Source organism: Garra rufa, chromosome 18 (genome assembly GCF_049309525.1).
Source record: "Garra rufa chromosome 18, GarRuf1.0, whole genome shotgun sequence".
Lineage (NCBI taxonomy): Eukaryota > Metazoa > Chordata > Actinopteri > Cypriniformes > Cyprinidae > Garra > Garra rufa.
The window spans coordinates 5,219,359-5,243,611 of NC_133378.1; the positions used below are offsets into that span (position 1 = coordinate 5,219,359).

The window sequence follows — 24,253 nt, forward strand, 5'->3', positions numbered from 1 at the left end:
GGAACGACGTGAGGGTGACAAAGTGTTTGTTTTACAGGAATATTGGATAGACACAGTTTACTTGTACACTGTCTTCACACTGAAACACTATACATACAAATTATCCGTATAAATAGGTTTTGAGGTCAAGCATTCCCACATAATCATCATAGTACTTTAACTTAGATTGAAAAGCATGGGAAAATGAGGAAAGGATGTCCACAATGTAACTCTAGGGAACTGGACCGCATCATTTTCCTCGGTGTATTCACGGTGTATTCAAACTAACATTTATCCTAATTTAGATGTATTGCTCCTCATTAATTCTCAGGCAGATTGCTTTAGCTCGTACGATTCTGCCTGTCATGATCTGAGTGAATTATGTTTTGACTCTTTGATGAGCATAAGACAGGCCTACCGAACATTAGTCCTAACAAGATCTAAAGACAAATCAAAGATCTCAAGGACGTGGGCTCACAGGCACACAACCTCCTCGTGACCTCCATGTATTTGCCCATTCAGCATCCAGAACCCAGCCTGCTCAGTCCTAAACAGGGTTATTCGGATCAATAAACCCCAAGCTTAAACTACTAATGATGTCTGTTGGAAAAGGATACAAGTCTGAGGAGGGTTAGATGTCTAGAAGACTTATAGAAAAGGAGAGTATTGCCTGTTAAAGCATTAGTTCACTTACAGAATAAAAATTTCCTGATAATTTACTTTCCCCCATGTCATCCAAGATGGCTTTCTTTCTTCAGTCGAAAAGAACCGTTTTTGAGGAAAACATTCCAGGATTTTTCTCCATATAGTGGACTTCAATGGGGATCAACAGGTTGAAGGTCCAAATTGACATTTTAAATATGGACATTTTAAATATGGGTATTTTTCTTACAAAAATGTGACCAGTTCACCACATGAGGCTTTTATTTACCCCCTGGAGCCGTGTGAGACACTTTTTATTATGGATGGATGCACTTTATTTGACTTGTTTGGGACTGATGAAAAGAAACACCCACCCACTGCCATGATAAAGCTTGGGAGAGCCAGAACAGTTTTTAATACAGCTTCAAAGGGCTCTACGTACATGATCTATCAATTTGGACCTTTAACTCGTTGGCTCCACTATATGCAGAAAAAACCTGGAATGTTTTCCTCAAAAACCTTAATTTCTTTTCGCCTGAAGAAAGACAGCCATGAACATCTTTGATGACAGACAGCTAAGTAAATTATCAGAGAATTTTTATTCTGGAAATGAACTAATCCTTTAAATGTTAGGTTGTTCATTGTGCAAAGCTATAATATGACTTAGGACATTAAATATATGGCACAGATCATACAAAGTACTTTTATAATGCTTTATGTAGCCTTTTTTTTTGTTCATTTCCATCCACTTTCATTGAATGTAAAAGAGCAGCTTGAACATTCTTTAAAATATCTCCTTTTATGTTCCACCAAAGAAAGTCAGTGATATGGTTTTTAACAACACGAGGCTGAATAACTGATGACAGAAGTTTTTGCGTGAACAATCCCTTTAAGTAGGATATTACTGATCCTCAGACAAACACCGCCACCCAAATACAGGACTGTTTGTGTTTCTTGCAAATCCTCAAACACTGAAACACATTTTCCTGATCCCCATATGTTCTTGAGTCTGGTACACAAACCGAATTACAGATCACTTTTGATAATGAGGGAACATGGCATGACATGCAAGCTAGATTTTATCAAAGACCGCTGGAGCAGATTTGATAGCGTTAGTCTCAAAGAAAGGAGCAGCCTTGCCATCCCAGTGTGAGACCAAGATAATCTTCATCTAATCTGGCTTTTTGAACTAAGAGGATTTGACAGCCTTGAGGCAATAGAGAGAACTGAGAACTAAACCCTTACGGTACAAAAAAAAAACTGAGTTTATTATTACACAACATGAAACTGGATTATGTCACAGTGCTTTTGCCAAAACCAAAGTCACGAAAAGTTGTTTTTGTGTCCCGCAGAACACCCTGAACGCTTATCCCTGCGGTTCGGACCACACCCCGAGTCCAATGGCGAGCAGAGAACCAGTTGAAGCCGAAGCGGTATTGGACAGCCCATACGCCCGTCTCACTGCTGTTGCCGTTAGTGTAAAGGAGGGGCACACTATTGTTTTCTTGGGCGACTCCAAAGGCAATTTGCATAAGGTATGTGACATGAAAATTAGCTGTTTGACTGGTCATTTCTAAAACATTTTATGATTTATAGTACACCTTTTAAACCACTTGGGAAATATTAGTCCACTTAATATGGTAATATTATCTGTCTACTTAAGCAGGAAAGAGATTTCACCTCCAGGGCGAATGTGTCATACCCCAAGATAGTGCTGAAACAGCATACTAAAGGCTTTTTTGTGTTTCTTCAGTCCAACCGCAGAGCAGCCTTCACCACAAACCACGCTATATGAAACGCTGCATTTGCAGGGATTGTGATTGCTCAGACACCACCGGAGACTCAGTTTGACAATGCTTGTAAATTCAAAAGGCTTGTGAGCTGAAATTTAAGCTACATCTGGGCCTTGCCCTGACTGGATTTGCATGCCACAGTGGGCAAAGGTTAAACCGGAGTGTTTGGTTAAATCTGTGCAACATTGCGTGACCCAAGCCTTCCTTTGACAGCCATCCACTGTTCTCTGCTGTTTTGACACATTTTGGCAAGTCAGTGTCATTGTTCACAAGCATGTGTGACATTTTCACAGTGGATGACGAGTGACGTGTTTAACGTGTTGTTAAACTACAACATTTTTGAATAGGCGTCAAAGCAACATGCATCAGATTGGCTGTTTAGGTTTTATTAACATTTTAATAGATCTCAGCCACACAATTTGTTTAAAACCAAGCGCAAATTCATGTCCCAGTCACATTTTCTTAGTTTACATTAACCATGTGATCAATATACTATTTATTAAAGCATAAAGTATAAATCTCATTAAGTTAGTATTTTTAAGCATTTTACATTTATTCTCATCCGATATTTTGAGGAGACACTGCCTCCCTTGCATCCTCGGTGGAAACACCCCAGATTTACAGTTGAGGTCAAAAGTTTACATCTCGTAAATCTGCAAAATGTTAATTATTTTACCAAAATAAGAGGGATCATGCAAAATCCATGTTTATAGAGTACTGACCTAAATACGATATTTCACATAAAAATGTTTACATATAGTCCACAAGAGAAAATAATTGAATTTATAAATGACCCTGTCCAAAAGTTTACATACCCTTGATTCTTAATACTGTGTTGTTACCTCACACATATGATCCACAGCTGTGTTTTTGTTTTGTTTGTTTAGTGATAGTTGTTCATGAGTCCCTTGTTTGTCCTGAACAGTTAAACTGCCCGATGGTCTTCAGAAAAATCCTTCACGTCCCACTAATTCTTTGGTTTTTCAGCATTTTTACGTATTTGAACCCTTTCTGACAATAACTGTATTGAGACTGATTTTGAGATCCTTCTTTTCACAGGACAACTGAGGGAATCATATGCAACTATTACAGAAGGTTCAAACACTCGATGATGCTTCAGAAGGAAACACGATGCATAAAGAGCCAGGGGTGAAAACTTTTGAACTTGACGATCAGGGTAAATTTAACTTATTTTGTCTTCTGGGAAACACGTAACTATTTTCTAGAGACTTTCAAGGGCAGTACTAAATGAAAGAATATGATATTTATGCAAAATAAGAAAAATTTACACATCTCCATTCTGTTCAAAAGTTTTCACCCCCAACTCTCAATGCATCGTTTTTCCTTCTGGAGCATCAGTGAATGTTTGAACCTTCTGTAATAGTTGCATATGATTCCCTCAGTTGTCCTCAGTGTGAAAAGATGGATCTCAAAATCATACAGTCATTGTTGGAAAGGGTCCAAATACACAAAAATGCTGGAAAACCAAAGAATTTGAGGGACCTAATGGACTTTTCTAAAGAACAGCAGGCAGTTTAACTGTTCAGGACAAACAAGGGACTTATAAACAATAATCACTAAACAAAAAAAAAACACAGCTGTGGATCTTTCAGGTAACAACACAATATTAAGAATCAACTGTAAATGTAAAGTTTTGAACAGTGTAAATTTTATAAATTCAAATATTATTTTCTCTTGTGGACTATATGTAAACATCTTTTATGCAAAACATCTTATTCAGGTCAGTACTAAATAAACAATAACATGCATTTTGTATGATCCCTCTTATTTTGGTCAAATAATTAACATTTTGCAGATACTGAAAGGGGGATGTAAACTTTTGACCTCAACTGTATGTATATGTATAAAAATAGAAAAGTTTAATTTTGGGGTGAACTAGCCCTTTAAACATAGATGAAAGATCATTTCAGTTGAAGAATCGCATATATATTTGTATTTTCCCTCACTAACAGGCATTCCGGTACACCTCCTCTAACCCTACATCTACACCACTATTCAGTCTTGCATGATACGGTAATGTTGCAATGTGTGATTCCTCCTGCAGTAGACCGTGGCTGACAGTTTGTCAATCCTAATCCTGTTAAAACACAAACCTGAATGGGTGGAGTGCGTGAGCAGCTCGCGGTATAAGGTGTCTGAGACTCTTAAGCAGGATACCTGCTCTTCTGATGGGATTCTCGCTATTCTAATCTGGTTTGCTGAAATCGACCCCCAGTCATGATAGAATTCAAGAGGCATTAGGCACCTCTCTCAGATCCTTGTACGTCGTTTTCCTTTAATGAGACTTAGAAGTGCTCTAGCGCTAAACCATTTCAGCAGACACTTTTAGCACTTTTAGTTAGATCTGTCCACAGCCAGCTCTCCTTGTGTCTCGAAGGTGTCCTGTTGCAATTAATGTAGTTTCATGAGCCTAAATATTCAATTAAACCTTGAGGAAGTTCTTAGGAGCCGCTGTCAGGTTACTTATTGAAACTCATTTTTTTGTGGTGAGTTTTTCATGGTGCTTTTTTATCTCATGCTAGGTTTTCCTGGGTAACTCAGGAGAGGTGAAGCAGTACTCCACCCTACTCATCCAGCCTGGTTTGGCCATCAACAGTGACTTGCTTTTGGATTCCACCCATAGACACATCTACATCATGACCAGTCATTCTGTGAGTTCAAAAATCTCAGTTAAAAAAAAAATAAATAAAGATTTTTTTTTGTTTATGGAAGTCTCTTATGCTCACCAAGGCTGCATTTATTAGATATTGTGAATTTCATATTATAAACTATTATTACAATTTAAATGGTTAAAACATTAATAATAATAAGAACCATTATATCAGAGCATATTAAAGGGTTTTCTGAAGAATCGTGTGACACTGAGCACTGTAGAGTGATGATGCTGAGAATTCAGCTTTGACATCACACAAACATTATTTATTTATTTATTTAATTATTTAAAATTGCAATACTATTTCACAATATGTGACCATGGACCACAAAACCAGTCTTAAGTAGCACAGGTATATTTGTAGCAACAGCCAAAAATAAATTGTATGGGTCAATAAAAATAAAAATCATGCCAAAAATCATATTAAGTTAAGATCATATACTATGAAGATATTTTGTAAATTCCTACTGTAAATAGGTAAACTTAATTTTTGATTAGTAATATGCATTGCTGAGAACTTCATTTGTACAACTTTAAACTTTTTTTCTGTGATTTTCTCAGTATTTAGATTTTGCACCCTCAAATTCCAGATTTTCAAATAGTACTTCAGCCAAATATTGTCCTACCCTAACAATCCATACATCAGTGGAAAGCTTATTTATTTTAGCTTTCATATTCATATTTTATATTTATATTTTAACTTTCAAATCTCAATTTTAAAAAAGTGACCCTTTTGACTCGTTTTGTGGTCCAGGATCACGTGTTTTATTTTTTGTTAAATAAATGCAGCCCTAGTGAGGATGACAGACTTCTTTAAAAAACTTTATTAAAAAATCAGTAGTAATTATTCCAAATTTTTGACTGATAGTTTGATAGTTGGCCAATAAAAAAAAAAAAAAAATGTTTTTTACAACAACAAATTTGTTGTATATTTTATCTGCTGTAACTGGATTTTTTTATCATTCCAAATCATGTTTTTGTTTTTTTGCAATTGTTCTGCAGTAGCACATGTATTAATGTACTTACTGTGAAACTATTTTTGTAATAATTATAGGATAATTAAGTATCTTAAAAATCATTTTATGCAGACTATATGATTTTTGAAAGTGATGTTTTAAAAAAAGCAGAAAAAAGTGATGTTTAAAAAAAAGCAGCAAAAAGCAACTTTTAATAAAAGCACCTGTTGATGCTTTATTTTCTGTTAATTTAGCCACTGTATTGAATAAATACCTGGGGTTGTGTTTGTTTTCTTCTAAAAAGGAAACGAAAAGTAATGAGATTAAAAGTTTTTAAGGTTTTTCTGTAGAAAGAAAGTACTTTCCCTCCATGCAATATGAAATACCTCTTGTTTTGTATTCTTTCCAGTTGCGCTCCACTTTTCGGGCTGCTCCCTTTTGGGGCGAGAGTGTGCCAAGTCACTAAGTGAACATATGTGACCCTGGACCACAAAACCAGTCTTAAGTCGCTGGGGTATATTTGTAGCAATAGCCAAAAATACATTGTATGGGTCAAAATTATAGATTTTTCTTTTATGCCAAAAATCATTAGGAAATTAAGTAAAGATCATGTTCCATGTGATTTTTTTGTAAAATTCCTACTATAAATATATCAAAATGTAATTTTTGATTAGTAATATGCATTGTTAAGAACTTAATTCGGACAACTTTAAAGGTGATTTTCTCAGTATTTTGATTTTATTGCACCCTCAGATTCCAGATTTTCAAATAGATGTATCTCGGCCAAATATTGTCCTATCCTTACAAACCATATATCAATAGAAAGCTTATTTATTGAGCTTTCATGTAATGTATACATCTCAGTTTTGTAAAATTTAACCTTATGACTGGTTTTGTGGTCCAGTGTCACATATGTCCTTCAGGGCTGAGAAAAAGAATCGATGCATCGAGAAATGATTCTTCATCGGTTTTGAGATTTTGCATTGCGATTTTCTCTTGATTCGATTCCGAGCTTCATTTTTAACAGCTAATGGCACTGAATGCTTTAAAAACAGCGGTACCTTACAATTCTAATTCCTTACACACACCTATTCTAAAATTATCTTTCATAAAGTTCGAAAAGGTTGAAGCAAAGGTGTTTACAGTGTGCTTTACATTAATCCTGCGTCATAAAAGCATTCTGAGACTCAGCCGAACACACAAGCGTTCTTCTTCGTAAGCATTTGAGTGTGTGGTTAAAAACTGTGCCATCTGCTGTTAAAAACTAAGCTCAGAATCGATTACAGAAAGAATCGTGATGCATTCAAAATCAATTCATGAATCATGGTTCATTGATTGATCACAGCCCTAATTTCCTCTTTTTTCTGGACATGTCTTGGTTGGGATTTCTAAATTGCCTAAATTAAAATGTCTGGGTTTTGACTTGGTTTTTCTGATGTTTAATTTTTTTCCTTGAAGGTAAGGACTGAAAAGACTTGCAAAGCAATGTAATGCTTACATATTGTGTATAAGGACTGTAACACTGCCCAAACCTGGACATTTTAGGCTGCTTATAAAAAGAGGATGTAAAGTCACCCTAGTTTAAAAATACATGCTGCAAAATTCCACTAACAATCAGCACAAAAATGTGGAAAAGTGCAGATTTGATGTGGTTCACTATCACATTCACCCATGTGCCTGGAGTGGAAACTCTGGGTCATAGCTGTGTCCGTGTGTGATATGTGAATAAGTGATTTCTCCTTCTGTGCCGTGTGGTCAGGTGGAGAAGAGGCCTGTGGCAGAGTGTGTCAAGCACGCCGATTGTGCTTCCTGTCTGGCAGTGAGGGACCCGTACTGCGGTTGGTGTGTTCTTGACGGCCGGTGAGTTTCATCGCATAATTCCTGCTTCGGACTGCAGTTTTCAGTTTATTTTAGCAGTATTTCTCTCTGTCTGTCAGTTATTTTACTCATCCTCCTGTCTTGTCTTTTTTTCCACCCACTCCTCCAGGTGTGGGATGCGTTCAGACTGTATGCTGGGCTCGGTTGAAGGTCACTGGCTGTGGAGTTTTGATGAGCAGCAGCAGTGCTTGGGAGTGGAGTCACTGAGCCAATATAACGCCAGCCTTGGAGAACAGAAACAGGTATAAAATCATTCAGTCGGAAATTGTGATAAGGTGGGAAATTCAGAGCACCATCAAAATTCATTCCTCCTTCAACCATAAAGCCTAAAAGTGTGACGTAAACCCTGCAGTATTTCAGTTTATGTCTTTCATATACTATCCTTCAAAAGTTTGGGGTAGGTAAGATTTTTTTAAGCTGTTTAAAGAAGTTTCTTATGCTCACCAAGGTTAAAAACACAGTGATGTTGTGTAATAATTTTGCAATTCAAAATAACTGCTTTCTATTGTAATGTAATTTATTTCTGTGATGCAAAGCTGTATTTTCAGCATCATTACTCCAGTCTTTAGTGTCACATGATCCTTCAGAAATCGTTCTAATTAGAGATCGACCGATTTTTAGGGCCGATATCTTGAAGTTCTCCCCTTTTTTTTGCATGCTAAAATGTCACACTAATAATACGTGGATGCACATCATTTCTAAACTTAACATCATGAACAATGAACACAATGAACCATCTTTCGGATCTTGATTTTGTGCACTGCACAGTATTATTATAAAAGATTTAACCAAAGTTAACCAAACAAATCAAACTGACAAGTATTAAATATATAATATAAAATAAGATAATATAAAAAATGTCAATCATTTACATAAAAAGTTTAAGAGCTGAGATTAATGTTAAGATTAATGTTTTAAATATAAAATTTTGAATACAGAAATTTTAAATGATTTATATAACTGAGAGGACCTGCCAGCAGATGGCGGCAAGACACGGATTTAATTACTGAATCATATCATTCATGTGATTCGTTCGAGCAGCTGATTCATTCCTGAATAAAGCAAATGACTCTCTTTATGAACGGAAAATTGAATCATTTCACTAGATTCGTTTAAAAACGCACGTTCATTCATAAACAAAACACCGCTGTGTTTGAATGGAGATGCACAGCGGCTCAGTTGTGACTTGTTTCAGAAAACTTTTGACGACAAAAGAGAGCAAAACCTTACTTTTGACGACGAAATAAACCAAATTTAGGCAATAGTGTAATCCGCCTGCCACCCACCCGCACCTATATTTTTCTCTGATTCAGCTAACCGCACACGATCTTCCTATTACAATTATTCTAATTCTTAGTTTTGCATGATAATATGATGAATGGATGGTTCATTTTAACAGCTGATCTTCACATCGCTGCACACTTATATAGGCTTAATCACTCGTGCTTTTAAGCCAAATCCATGCTAAAAAAAAACGTTTACTGACATCTGGAAGTGACCACAGTTATGAACTCGCAGTATCTGGGGTGACGGAGAGGACGGTGCGACCTCTAGTTCTAATATGCCGATTTGCTGCTCAAGAAATTGACTTCCATTTGTATGGATAAAAACACAATGGAAGTCAATTTCTTGAGCAGCAAATCGGCATATTAGAACTAAAATGTTTAGTTATCAACATTAATATCTTTCATATACTCGCCTTCAAATGTTTGGGGTTGGTAAGATTTTTTTATGTTGTTTAAATAAGTTTCTTATGCTCACCAAGGTTAAAAATACAGTAAAAACTGCTTTCTATTGTAATGTATGTTAAAATTCAGCATCATTACTCCAGTCTTCAGTGTCATGATCCTTCAGAAATCATTCTAATATGTTGATTTGCTCAAGAAACATTTATTATTATTATCAATGTTGGCAACAGTTGTGATGCTTAATATTTTAGTTGGAGACTCATGCTTTTTATCAGGACTCTTTAATGAATAGAAAATTCAAAAGAGCAGCATTTCTTTGAAATAGCAATCTTTTGAAAAATTATGTCTGTACTGTTACTTTTGATCAAATTACAGCATTTTTGTTAAATAACTTACCCTTGTATTGTTTCAAACCTGTTTGGATTTCTTTCTTCTGAACACAAAATAAGTTATTTTGAAGATTGTTGGTAATTAAACAGTTTTGGTTCCCATTGACTTCCAGTGTGTTTTTTGTCAATACAAATGGAAGTCCCTGGGAATGGAAAATGTTTGCTTATCAGCATTCTTCATAATATCTTGTTTTGTCTTCAGAAGAAGAAAGAAATGCATACCGGTTTGGAACAACATGAGGGCAGAATTTTCATTTTTGGCTGAACTATCCCTTTAATTAAATATTACCAACCCCAAACTCTTAAACCGTAGTGTATATGACATATATGCAAAGCTGCAAATTGGTCATATGAAATATTTGTTTCTTTGTGTTTTCAGTTAGCATATGGTTAGTGAGCTACAGTAATTAGTCTCTTAGCTAGCAGGCTGTTCCACTGCACTCCCTAATGGATTAATTAACACATTATCTTGTCTCATTTTTGATGCTTAAAAGCTTTTTCCCCAATCATTGTAATTTTAACTCCTCCTTTGGGGATGCTTCATTAATGAATTAATAAAGCTATAAAGCTTATTGAAACCAAAAATATGTTTTGTATTACTGGGCAATGATTGTGAGATTATTACCTTGGCTAATATGTGTCTTTTGTGTGTGTGTTTAGATTGCTGTGGATGTCCCGGGTTTGCCCAGTCTGTCAGAGGGTGACATGTATTCGTGTTTCTTTGAAGACACTGAAACTGCTGCTTTGGTCCAGGGCACCACAGTCACCTGTGCCACTCCAGAGGCCTACAGACTTCCGCCGGTACCACAGGGAGAGGGTAAGACAACCCACACACTAATAATGTTTGAAACGTTTTCTGTGAAGCAACTTAAAAACTGGCCTTAAAGAGATAGTTCACCCAGAAATGAAAATTCTGTCATTGATTACTCACCCTCACATTCGTAAAACCCATAAGACCTTCATCTTCAGAACACAAATTAAGATATTTTTGATGAAATTCGAGAGCTTTCTGACCCTGCATAGACAGCAATGTGATTACCACACCAGAAAGGTAGTAAGGACATCAATAAAATAGTCCATGTGACTGCCGGTTCAGCCGTAATTTTATAAAGCTAAAGAAAAAAAAAAGAAAAAAAAAATCAACAATTTCTGATTGACACATGGACTATTTTATTAATGTCTTTACTACCTTTCTGGTCCTTGAATGTGTCAGTTGCGTTGCTGTCTATGCTGGATCAGAAAGCTCTCGGATTTGATCAGAAATATCTTAATTTGTGTTCTGAAGAAGAACGAAGGTTCTTACCTTTGAGTAATTATTGACAGAATTTTCATTTTTGGGTGAACTATCCCTTTAAGAAAATGATATAAGAGCCTATTTGTGATGTGTGCGGACCTATTTTTGAGTGAGGAAATCTTTGTTTTTCCATGATGGTCAATGTAACATTGTCTCAAGGTTAAGAGTGATTATCATTCAAAAAATTTGGGACGAATAATATTTCAAAAATATATTATAATAATAATAATTATTTAATTTAGCAAGGGTGCATTAAGCTGATCAAAAGTGACTGTAAAGACATTTATGATTCTACAAAAAAATTGTCTATTTCAAATAAATGCTGTTCTTTTGAAGTTTCAATTCGTCGAATATTCCTAAAAAACATGTATCGTGGTTTCTGTATAATAAGCAGCACAACGATTTTTAACTTTGATGATAACAATAAATGTTTCTTAAGCAGCAGATCAGCATATTAGAATGATTTCTGAAGGATCATGTGACACTAAAGCCTGGAGGAATGATGCTGAAAATTCAGCTTTGCATCACAGATATGAATTACATTTTACAATATATTCAAACAGAAAACAGTCCTTTTAAATTGTAATCATATTTCACAATATTACAATTTTTACTGTATTTTTGATTAAATAAATGCAGCCGTAGCGAGCATACAAGACACGTCAGAACAATCTTACCGACCCCAAACATTTTAACAGTAGTACGTCACCCTGTGATCTCTATGGAATTCTGTAATGCTCATGTTCCGGTTTCACTTCCTCTGTTGGTTTTCCGCACCATTACTCTTCCATGGAAGCATTCCACTGCAAGGTTAATGATATTACATAAATAGTGAAATAAGCTGTGGACGGTGCATTTAAATTCATCTCATTATTTTTAAAGTTTTACATGATGTTTCAGTGGCAGAATATCCGTTTAACCATTTGACCCAGACTCCTCTCATGTTTGTCCTCTATAACAGATTCTGTGTCCGTCACGCTTTCCCTGCGCTTCCGGACGGTCACCGTAGCGCTTGCAGACTTCACCTTCTACGACTGCTCTGTGGTACAGCAGCTCTCCGGCACCAGGCCGTAAGTGATAAATAATTCCTTGAAGTGATAGTTCACACAAAAAAATTTAATTCTGTCATCATTCATACCCCATCATGTTTTAAACCTGTAGAAATTGAAAAATTACTATTGATAAATGCTAATTAATGTTAGTTCATGTTAAAGGTGACATTGGATGCAAAATGTGTCTTAGCAGTGGGACACAACCACCCTGCAATGAAAAAAAAAAAACAATTCACTCCTATTTTTTTAATCCCCAAAAATCCTAAACAGTCTTAATTTAAAGCCGTTTTGATTTTCTGAGCAATATGACGTCATACTGCTCACGCTCCGCCCATGACCGCTGACGGACTTTCTCATATTAGCATATTTTTGCCCTCAGCCAGTGGTACGCTGTCAGTCTTTTTCTCCGCACTCAAGCAGCTGTAATGACAACAATGTTTCGTAAGAAATTCAGGCGTTTTGTATTTGGATGTAAAAGTGAACATAATAGTCTTCATTTTCTACTGACATCAGTGCCACTGAGGATGCAGTAGATTCGTTTTGTTTTGATGGTAACACCAAATACACCAAAAAAACGGAAAAGAGGGGCGGAGTGAGCAGAGCTCATTATCATTTAAAGAGCCATGCACCGAAACAGGTTGCTGTGAAAAAAACTTTTGACAAGGTAAAATTGTGTTGTTTTACATGACCATTGAGGAATTTTAACCAAATTATGTTGCAGACATTTCATTAAGACCCTTAAGAATCATACCAACTTGTGGAAAATGGGCATCCGATGTCCCCTTTAACTAATATAGTTAACTAATGTTAACAAATGAAACCTTATTGTTATGTGTTAACGGAAAGTCTTAACGGAGAAGTTCACTTCCAGAACAAAAATGCACAGATAATTTACTCACTCCCTCCAAGATGTTAATGTCTTTCTTTCTTCAGTTGATAAGAAATTATGTTTTTTGAGGAAAACATTTTAGAATTTCTCTCCATATAGTTGACTTCTATAGTGCCCGGTGATCTTTTTGGTGACCCTATTTTGAGGAAAAGTTTAATAATTTGAGAAAATTTGAGGAAAGTTTAAGTGAAAACAAGTATGTACTTATTTGATTAATGTACTAGAAATAGTAGAATATAAAAATGTGAAATATTTCTTACATGAGAGTAATATTTAGCAGTTTAAATGCAGCTTCAAAAGGCTCTAAATGATCCCAGTCGAGGAAGAAGGTTCTTATCTAGTGAAACGATTGATCATTTCAAAACAAATTGACAATTTATATTAGGGGTGGGCATAGATTATTTTTTTTAATCTAGATTAATCTAGATTAAATCTTGGAATTAATCTAGATTAATCTAGATTAAAATGGCTAATTTGAATTCTGCTGAAGGCATTCAGAATATGTGTGCTACCCAAATAATGACTAAACATATTACGCTGTACTTTTATTTTGACAGGTTGCCGTGAAGTTTCTGTGTATACAGTATGACATGATGCGAGTTTTCTCAAATGAAACGTATAAGTGACACTCACAGCAGTTTTGGAGATTGAGTTTATCTGTTCATGTGAGATGCAAATGCCAAAAATTAGCGGGAGCGTCACGTGTGCTTCAGTATGCGTGTAGTAAAAGCGCGTCTCCACCATTCATAGTATGAATTTCATACATACAGCTAGGCAAACGGAACATACCGGATTCATATTAAAACGGTCTTTTTGCATTTCAGTTTTCACAGACACTAGTCCATATCGCGATTTGAATTAAGTGACAGACCATATTTGATTTATGAATCCAAAAAACGACGAATTTATGTGGCATTTCGCGCTATAATAGATTCGGTTTTTATGAATGGAGGACGACGTGATCCCGTCTGTGTTTTGGCGGAGGAGACGTAAATGCGCGACCATATTCTATAGTCTTTGGTATATATCCGCGTTAAACTATCAAGGTGAAAGTCATCATAGCTTGCGTAGTTTAGACCCAGCTCCCAACCCAATTTTGAGAATAGATTAACGGCGATATTTTTTTTATCGCCCGATAAAAGTCTCACGTTAACGCAGCACGTTAACGCCGATAACGGCCCACCACTAATTTATATACTTTTTAACCTCAAATGCTCATCTTGTCTAGCTCTGCGTGAACTCTGTGTAAACTCAGGGTTTCCGCGGGGCATTAAAAAGCATTAAAAGTCATTAAATTGATTTTGCGAAAATTAAGGCCTTAAATGGCATTAAAAAGCATTAAATTGTTTTATACGGGCATTAAAACTTTAAATGGTGTTGAAGAAACAAATATTACCAATTTATCTTGAATATAGCCTGTATAATGAATAACTTTGATTCACTGTCGCGTAGTATGATAAACACGGAACTAGTTTGGTAATTGCTTCTGGCCGGTCCAAAATTGTGTGACACAGACTTAAGAGCGGACCGTTTTAGCCTCTAAGAGTTTGAAGTTTCAGAACTTTTTTTCTGTTCAGACTTGATATTTGAAATTTTGAAATCTTTAAATAAATGCTGACATTTTAAGCTGTCTCCTGATCCATTTCTAATTATGTTCAGCAGAGTAATATATGTTGATTGTTGCCTCATTGTAAGACCGCATGGAAAAAAATGCATTATAATAACACGCATTCATACACAGGGGTGTTAGTTATTGGTTGCGTATGGCATTAAAAATGTTAGAAATGGCATTAAAAAGGGCATTAAAAGGCATTAAATAAGATTTGAAAATCCTGCAGAAACCCTGAAACTGAGTGTCAAGACAGTTGGGGTGTGTCGAAAAACTCCCATCTCATTCTTTTCTCCAACTTCAAAATTGTCCTACGTCGCTGCAGAAGTATCAACCCAGAGTTTACAAACTGAATGTGCAAAGAAGATCAAACACCCTTTTAAAAAAAAGGTAAAACAGCAATGTACTACGATTTTGAAGTTTTTTGACATAACCTAACTGTATAGACCCAGAATACACAGAGTTGTCGCATGTAGACCTAGACAAGATTCATTAAAGAGGTTAAAAAGTATATAAATTGTATTTTTTTTTAGAAAATGACAGATCATATCGCTAGATAAGACTCTTCTTCCTCAGCTAGGATCATTTAGAGCTCTTTAAAGCTGCATTTAAACTGCATTTTGGAAGTTCAAACTCACGGGCACCACTGAAGTCCAGTTTATGGAGAGAAATCCTGAAATGTTTTCCTCAAAAAACACAATATCTGATCGACTGAAGAAAAAATAACATTAACATCTTGGATGACAAGGGGGTGAGTACAATAACTTAAAATTTTTGTTCTGGAAGTGAACTTCTGTTTTAACTATTTAGTGTCTTGCCATCATCATCATCCAAGAGCAATATTAAAACATCCATTGGTGAGCGGCTGTCATGTGCTGAGAATGTCCCAGAGGCGTGAGAGGGGCAGGGCAGCTGTCTCTCTCTCCGGACCTCACTAACACATCCCTGATGATTTAACAGCTGTTTCCCACATTCCACCATTCCACAGCCCTGACCATCCTCCCTTACCCATACACCCCTGCAGACAGCCGCTGATGGGGATGCTGTTTTGATTTGGGAAAGCTGTGAACTCAGCTCTGTGTTGTTTGATGCATTTAGGGGAGTCATGTGTAATTCTAGAGCTCAGCTATTTTGCTGTCTTCATCTAAATACTCAGAGGGGTGTAGATGGGTTTAATTTATGCATTTCTAAACTTTTGGTGCATTATGTTTTGTGTTGCTCTGTTTGTAGGTGTAAGGGCTGTGTGAACAGCCGCTGGAAATGTAACTGGTGCATCCACCAGCATGTGTGCACACACCGGTCCACGTGCGACCGAGGTGCGATCATCTACAACCAGCATGTAAGTTTTTGTTCAAATGTGAGGTCATATCAGAGTTTGATATGATGTGCAATTATAGTGGAGCCCAAAAGTCTGAGATCAACAGTGAAAGCACGTGTTTATAGTTCAAAACTATTTTTTTTAAAGCTAATGTATATTTAAATATATATTGGCATCATTTGAGGAAAGTTTAAGTGAAAAAAGTATGTACTTATTTGATTAGTGAACTAGAAATAGTAGAATAAGAAAATGTGAAATTTTTTCCGAAACATTTGTGACCCTGGACCACAAAACCAGTCATAAGGGTAATTTTTTTTATGAATATTTATAAATAAATAAGCTTTCCATTGATGTATGGTTGTTAGGATAGGACAATATTTGGCTGAGATACTATTTGAAAATATGGAATCTGAGGGTTCAAAAAAATCTAAATATTTAGAAAATCACCTTTAAAGTTGTCTAAATTAAGTTCGTAGCAATGCATGTTACTATTTAAAAATTAAGTTTTGATATATTTATGGTAGGAAATTTACAAAATATCTTCATGGAACATGATCTTTACTTTATATCCTAATTATTTTTGGCATAAAAGAAAAATCGACAATTTTGACCCATACGATGTATTTTTGGCTATTGCTACAAATATAGCCGAGCTACTTACGACTGGTTTTGTGTTCCAGGTTCACATTTATTTCTATGAATTAAAGTTTTAAATCACAGGTTTTCAGTGTGGTCTCAGACTTTTAGACCCCACTTTATGTGTTTTTGGCTCCTTTTGCTTTAAATAACTGTTTTGGGTTCAAATAAACTACCATTCGAAAGTCTGGAGTCAGTAAGATTTATTTATTTTTTTTGAAAAAGAAGGGCCAACACTGCAAATACTGACTCTTTGCATAAATGTCATGTAATTGTCGATAAAAGCCTTTGAAACGCATGAAGTGCTTGTAATTATATTTCAGTACATCACAGAAACAACTGAAACAAAGATCTAAAAGCAGTTGAGCAGCAAACTTTGTGAAAACTAATATTTGTGTCATTCTCAAAACTTTTGGCCACGACTGTATTAAAGTGACAGTAAGTACACTTTTAAATTGTTACAGTATATTTCTATTAAATAAATTCAGCTCAGAATCAAAAATATTAAGCAGTTGTTTTTCAGCATAATATATGATTTCTGAGAGATCTTGTGACTCTAGAGACTAGGGTTGTGCCGCTATCGGATAGTATCGTGTATCGACGATAGTTAGAGATATCGCCAGTTGCTGATGCCTTTGGCGATAGCAAGACAATTATTATTATTATCCGTCAAAAAGGCGCCTAACTTTAGTGATGCAGTGCAGAGAGTCGGTTCTAGGATGCTTCAGAAACTTGCCGTGGTATAAACACATGCATAGAGTGGCCACGTCGCCTTAACGCGCCACATGGGTAAGAGATTTATTCATCTTACAGTGTAGACAGATAAACTGATTATAACGGGAGTGTTTTTTAAAGTGCACCCCGCACTAGACTAGGCTACAATAGTTAGTGATGAAGTTCTTTGATAATGTAAATGTTCTTTGCTTGTTATTTGTAGCTGCTTTTTAAGATGATGTAAGGATTATATTATCCAGCATTGCACAGTCATTAGGATAAAGGTAGTAAAATGTGGTTTAGGCTGAATTAAATACGATATATCAGAATCCGTCTGTATATAGGAAACATAAACATTCACCTCAGTAACATCTATATGCGTTCATTAGAATTACGATACGATAAAATGGCGCTAAACATACGCACGCAAATTACACAGACACCGTTTCTCCTCATTCTATATGAACTGAACTACAACATGAACTGATGACAACAATCAGACATACAGCGGTAACATTATTGCAATATGACGGGTATTGAAAGATACATTCATTTACATTCAAGCACGCACAATTACCGCTCACTGAAGATAGCAGAGAATGAAACCGAAAGTAAACTTGAACATCTCCGGCAAAGCTACAGTCAGCGCTCTGTACACGCACAACTTAGTCACATGCCCAATAACAAGACTACCCTTACAAAACGAATAAGGAATTTAATACATAGAGATTATTAAATAAATTAGCACGATAGTATCGTGTATCGGCGATCTCACAGGCTGATGATAGGACGATATGAAAATTGAGCATATCGCCCAACGCTACTAGAGACTGGAGTAATGATGCTGAAAATTCAGCTTTGCATCACAGTAATAAGTTATATTTTAAACTATATTCAAATAGAAAACTAAATACAGCCTTAGTGATTGAAATGTCTTTCGAAAGCATTTTTAAAAATCTTACCAACCCCAGATTTTTAAATGGTAGTATACATAACGCTTGCTTGTGTGTTTTATGATTTTTAATGTTTAATTCAGCGTCATTGTTTATTGATTTGAGTTGATGTTATTTCAGTTGCCATTTATTTCATTTTTCCCCCTCATTCTTTTTGTTGTGTCCTGTGTTCGTCCAAAGTTTTCACTCCCCACGTCTGCTCCTCAAACAATAAAAGACTTTGATGCGTACACGTACACCACCTCCACACCCACGACAACAACCCTCTTGACTGAGGTTGCCACAACGACAGAAGCTGTTGTCATGACTACCCCGTCAATGACCCCTCCCACTACTCCAGAGCCTACAGCCGCCCCCACCGCACCTCTGGAAACCACAACCCCACTCCACCCTCCACCTACCACCCCCAACTACGCTACAACTTCCTCTGCAAACCCATCCAGTGCCACTCCAGAGCTGACCGATTCCACCACAGAGGCCACGACCCTCTCGCAAACTGCCTCTTGGATGGAGGAGAGCATCCAGGTAGGTTTGCTGTCGACACCGACCTCGCAATCATACGAAGAACTCGTGGGACGTTCATCACATGAAGAGGCCGCTGAAGTGACGCTGCCCGCGTTGAGAGCTGGGGAAGTGGTGACAATGGAGCCGTTGATTGAAGCGCTGCCCTCATCTTCTTCTGAAGTGGTCACCCTCTCGCCGGCAGAGATGGATGTAGATGCTCTTATAGACACGGGCGTCTCTGTGTCGTCAGCCAGCGCCCCCTCTGGCGACGGCGAGGCAGGGCCTGATTCATCCGATTTCCCCCTCGCTCCAGACACGGACTACCAGTCCGACTCGGCTGACCTTTTCCTCCCGGTGAGTGTGGTTCCTAGGGCCAACTCTGCTCGCATGTAGCGCTGGAGGTTGAACGTACCTAAAGCGTAAATTACATGCGTGACTGATGGGATGTATAATTAAATAGATGAAAGCAGTTCTGCTCTATTACTAATTCAGCCATAATTATATATTAATGTCATTTAACGTTGTGACATCAAAGCAATGTTCTGGGTTTCATCATTTAGACTCATTCATCATCCGTTTGTAAAAACAAGCTAAAATATGGGTTACGGTAATGCTCTTGCAGTTAAATGGATAGTTCAATCCAAAGAGCCCATTTCTGTCATTGAATCGAAAAAATGGTAATTGCAACTTTTTATCTTACAATTCTGACTTTTGTTACTTTGTTATAACTCAAAATTGTAAGTTTATATCTGACAGTTTGGACTTTTTCACTATTCTGACTTTATAACTCCAAGTTGTGAGTTTATATCTCACAATTCTAACTTTATTTTTCGCAATTGCAAGTTTATATCATGCTTTTCTGACTTAACTCAAAATTATTAGTTTATATCTCTGCAATTCAGACTTTATAACTCAAACTTGTGAGTTTATATCTCGCAATTCTAACTTTATTTTTTCGTAATTGCAAGTGTATATTATGCTATTCTGACTTAACTCAAAATTATTAGTTTATATCTCTGCAATTCAGACTTTATAACTCAAAATTGTAAGTTTATATATCACAATTTGGACTTTCTCACTATTCTGACTTTATAACTCCAAGTTGTGAGTTTATATCTTGCAATTCTAACTTTATTTTTGCAATTGCAAGTTTATATCATGTTATTCTGATTTAAATCAGAATTATTAGTTTATATCTCTGCAGTTCAGACTTTATAACTCAAAATTGTAAGTTTATATCTCACAATATTCTGACTTTATAACTCCAAATTGTGAGTTTATATCTCACAATTCTAACTTTATTTTTTCGCAATTGCAAGTTTATATCATGCTTTTCTGACTTAACTCAAAATTATTAGTTTATATCTCTGCAGTTCAGACTTTATAACTCAAAATTGTAAGTTTATATCTTGCAGTATTCTGACTTTATAACTCCAAGTTGCGAGTTTATATCTCACAATTCTAACTTTAATTTTTGCAATTGCAAGTTTATATCATGCTATTCTGACTTAACTCAAAATTATTAGTTTATATCTCTGCAATTCAGACTTTATAACTCAAAATTGTAAGTTTATATCTCACAATTTGGGCTTTCTCACTATTCTGACTTTATAACTCCAAGTTGTGAGTTTATATCTTGCAATTCTAACTTTATTTTTGCAATTGCAAGTTTATATCATGTTATTCTGATTTTTTTTTTTTTTTTATTATATTTATTGAGGTATTTTTCTGATTATGTTATTCTGATTTAACTCAAAATTATTAGTTTATATCTCTGCAGTTCAGACTTTATAACTCCAAGTTGTGAGTTTATATCTCACAATTCTAACTTTATTTTTTGCAATTGCAAGTTTATATCATGCTATTCTGACTTAACTCAAAATTATTAGTTTATATTTCTGCAATTCAGACTTTTATATCTCGCAATTCTAACTTTATTTTTTCGTAATTGCAAGTGTATATTATGCTACTCTCACTTAACTCAAAATTATTAGTTTATATCTCTGCAATTCTGACTTAACTCAAAATTATTAGTTTCTATCTCTGCAATTCCGACTTTATAACTTAAAGTTGTGAGTTTGTATCTCACAATATTTGGACTTTTTAACTGAAAATTGTGATTTTATATCTCGCAATTCCAACTTTATTCATCGCAGTTGCTAGTTTTTTTATCATGCAATTCTGACTTTATATCTCTGCAATTCTGACTTAATAACTGAAAATTGTAAGTTTATATCTCACAATATTCTGACTTTATAACTCAAAGTTGTGAGTTTGTAAGATAATTCTGACTTTATTTTTCACAATTGTAAGTTTGTCACGTTGTTCTGACTTTGTAACTCAAAACTATTAGTTTATATCTCGCAATTCTGACTTTATTTCTCGCTATTCTGACTTTATAACTCAAAATTGTTTATATCTCGCAATTCTAGCTTTATTTCTCGCAATTGCCAGATTTATCATGCTGTTCTGACTTTCTAACTCAAAATTGTAAGTTTATATCTCACAATTTTGACTTTATTTCTCGCTATTCTGACTATAATTCACAATTGAGTTGTGAGATAAAAAGTCAGTTACTTTTTTTATTTTTTATTCAGTGGCAGAAATGGGCTTGGGTGAACTATCTGTTTTACACGTTCCAAGTTCCAACGTTAAAAATTCTATTTATTTTTTATTTTTTAATCTGTAGGGCAATTTGTAACAGAAACCTTTGAAAACGGACCTAGTTTGAGCTACATGGTTGTTAACTGATGGTCTATGTTTAGCAGCAAAATTCACCGTAAAAAACAAAACTACATTACCCTTCTTTCTCTTAAAAAAAAATCTTTACTAGTCAGGGAATCTAAGCAAGCAAATCAGACCAAAAGAGCACTTTAGTGCCCTCCCACTCCTATGAAGCACATAGCTCTCAAATTAGTTAAATATTTGTAATAATTGTAAAATATTCTATTTCTGTGTATGTATGAATTTACAGGCCTATAAATATATCCATTCATCCATCATATTTCATAGTGTCATTCACAGTGCTTAATGGGATTGTAGTTCTTTCCCTTATTAAAGCTCTTTAAGTACGCAGTCTTGTACTTTTTGTTCTGTTTTCAAATACCTTTTTGCTTCAAATCAAAGTTTATAATGTTGTGATTCACTTTATAGCTGGTTTATTTGGTTCGTAACTCTTTAATAGACTTTTATTAAATCCCTAAGGGAAAATGAATGGAAAACGAACCAGCGCTGCTAAAAATGTTGGAGGGACGCTGTCTCACTGTATTGAACCCAGAACATTTCTTTAATCGTTTAATTTACTTCTGGTGGCTGTCCTTTTTTGTCCCTTTTGTTTTTCATTAAATCTTTGTCTAACATGCTCACTTTTGTTGTGCTGTCATTCTGCTTATTATAAGTGTTGCTGTAATATAATGCTGTAATGTTGAGAGATATATTCCACGTCTGCTGCTTTCAAAGCTGTGGTGTGTGTAATGAAGTGTGTTGTCCGTCTGTGCGTGATCAGGATGAGGAGAGTTTACTCATGAGCAGAGGTTCTCACGCCTGTCCATGTGTGGAGGGCATCCAGGGCAGCTCCCTCCTACCTGTCAATGTGGAGAGGAAGATCACTCTGCTGGGACGCAACTTACAGCTCTATCAGGTAACGCAACATCTTGAGACTTGTTGGGGCTTGATAGTCTGACACAATCAGACTGTACATAATAAGCATAATTTCTGGTAATGCTCACTTAGACACAAAAGATTGCGGTTTCTTCACAGGACATTTAGTGGAGAGTACATCTGAAACCGTTCATCCCACATTAATTGATTGATGTGCAACAATGTAGAAACTGCACAGCAGTCTCAGGGAAAAATTATAAGGGCACGACTATAAATTAGTAGAACCCAGTTGTGCTTGAGGGTTATAAAAAATATAAACAATATAATCACTGCTTTCCTAGCGAAAAGGAAAAGGAAAAAAGAATTGGAAGAAGCCTGTTGATGAAAAAAAATTCCTAAAGACCTGCGTCTTTGTTCTCTCCACTTCAGCCCTGAAGTCTTTGAGGCTTTTATAGACCACAGCTACTGAAAGAGCTTACAAACGGCAGAGACAAGAAATGCTAGATGCCATCCTGGCAGAATGTAAACATGCCGACGCTTGTCATGACGCCGCAGACACCGAAGGAGTTTCTCTGTGCAGATTTCACTCGATATCCAAGGGTCTTTAGACTCCTTGTGGGGAAAAAATGATAGTACGGCATTTGGTTTAAGCCTACGTTTATATCCATCGCACCTGTAAGCTCTTTCAATAGCTGTGGTCATCGTATCAGTATTTTATTTTCTGAGTTGTGTTGCGGTAAAAATAGCAACAGGTAGCGCCAGTAGCTCACCGAGTGCAATCAGCGACATAACGAAATAATGCCAAAAATCCAAAATATGTATAAAATGATGTGGATTTTTTTAAATAATGTAAATCTTTAATGGGTTTTCTACTACATATTTCAGTAAGAGACATCATTTATGTTATATTAAGCCATACAAGTCTTAATACCTGAGGTTCCCTTTAAAAGAAGTCACATATGCTCACTAAGGCTGCTTATATTTTATCAAAAGTACCGTAAACGCAGTAATATTCTGAAATATTATTACAATTTAGCATAACTGTTTTATGCGTAATTTTTTTTTTTAATGTAATTTATTCCTGTCATGCAAAGATGAATTTTCAGCATTATTGCACTAGTTTTCAGTGTCACATGATCCTTCGCAAATCATTCTAATATCCTGATTTGCTTCTCAAGAAATATTTCTCATTATTGTCAATGTTAAAAACAGTTTTGCTGCTTAATATTTTTGTGGAAACCAGGAATCTTTGATGAATAGAAAGTTTGAAAGAATAGTGTTTATTGAGTCTATAGTGTTGTGTTTTATTGAGGAAATGTTGAAAATATGCGGGCCATAAAAATAATATATTTGTGTGTGTTTTTAAGGACAAAGATCTTGATTACCAGTGTGTGTTGGCGATTGAGGGACGATCGGTAGTAGTGGATGCTTTTGTGGAAGTGGACGACACTCAGCCATCTCTGTTCTTCATTACCTGCCAGCTACACCAGGTCTGCTAGCTAAAAAAATATATAAAAATTCAGCACACTGTATTAATTTAAAGGAATTTTACCTGTATTTTGAATTGTAGCACTTTGTTGCGTTGTGTTTTTGAGGTAATGGAAATGTCCATAAAAGTACTGAGCTGTGTCTTGGCAGTTGTAAAAAAATGACCCTGTTCAAAAGTTTACATACACTTGATTCTT

The 24,253-nt window shown here is 35.7% G+C and overlaps 1 protein-coding gene across 1 annotated transcript in view; it reads left to right on the forward strand.

The window, feature by feature from the left end:
- The window catches only part of plxnb1a (plexin b1a), a 106,248-nt gene that overhangs the window by 61,113 nt on the left and 20,882 nt on the right, over positions 1–24,253 (forward strand). The window contains exons 4-13 of the mRNA XM_073823632.1: positions 1,974–2,156; positions 4,958–5,086; positions 7,804–7,904; positions 8,032–8,164; positions 10,660–10,816; positions 12,255–12,363; positions 16,074–16,182; positions 18,645–19,322; positions 22,474–22,608; positions 23,936–24,058. Coding sequence (XP_073679733.1) covers positions 1,974–2,156; positions 4,958–5,086; positions 7,804–7,904; positions 8,032–8,164; positions 10,660–10,816; positions 12,255–12,363; positions 16,074–16,182; positions 18,645–19,322; positions 22,474–22,608; positions 23,936–24,058 — 1,857 coding nt within the window. The remainder of the gene's footprint in view (positions 1–1,973; positions 2,157–4,957; positions 5,087–7,803; positions 7,905–8,031; positions 8,165–10,659; positions 10,817–12,254; positions 12,364–16,073; positions 16,183–18,644; positions 19,323–22,473; positions 22,609–23,935; positions 24,059–24,253) is intronic.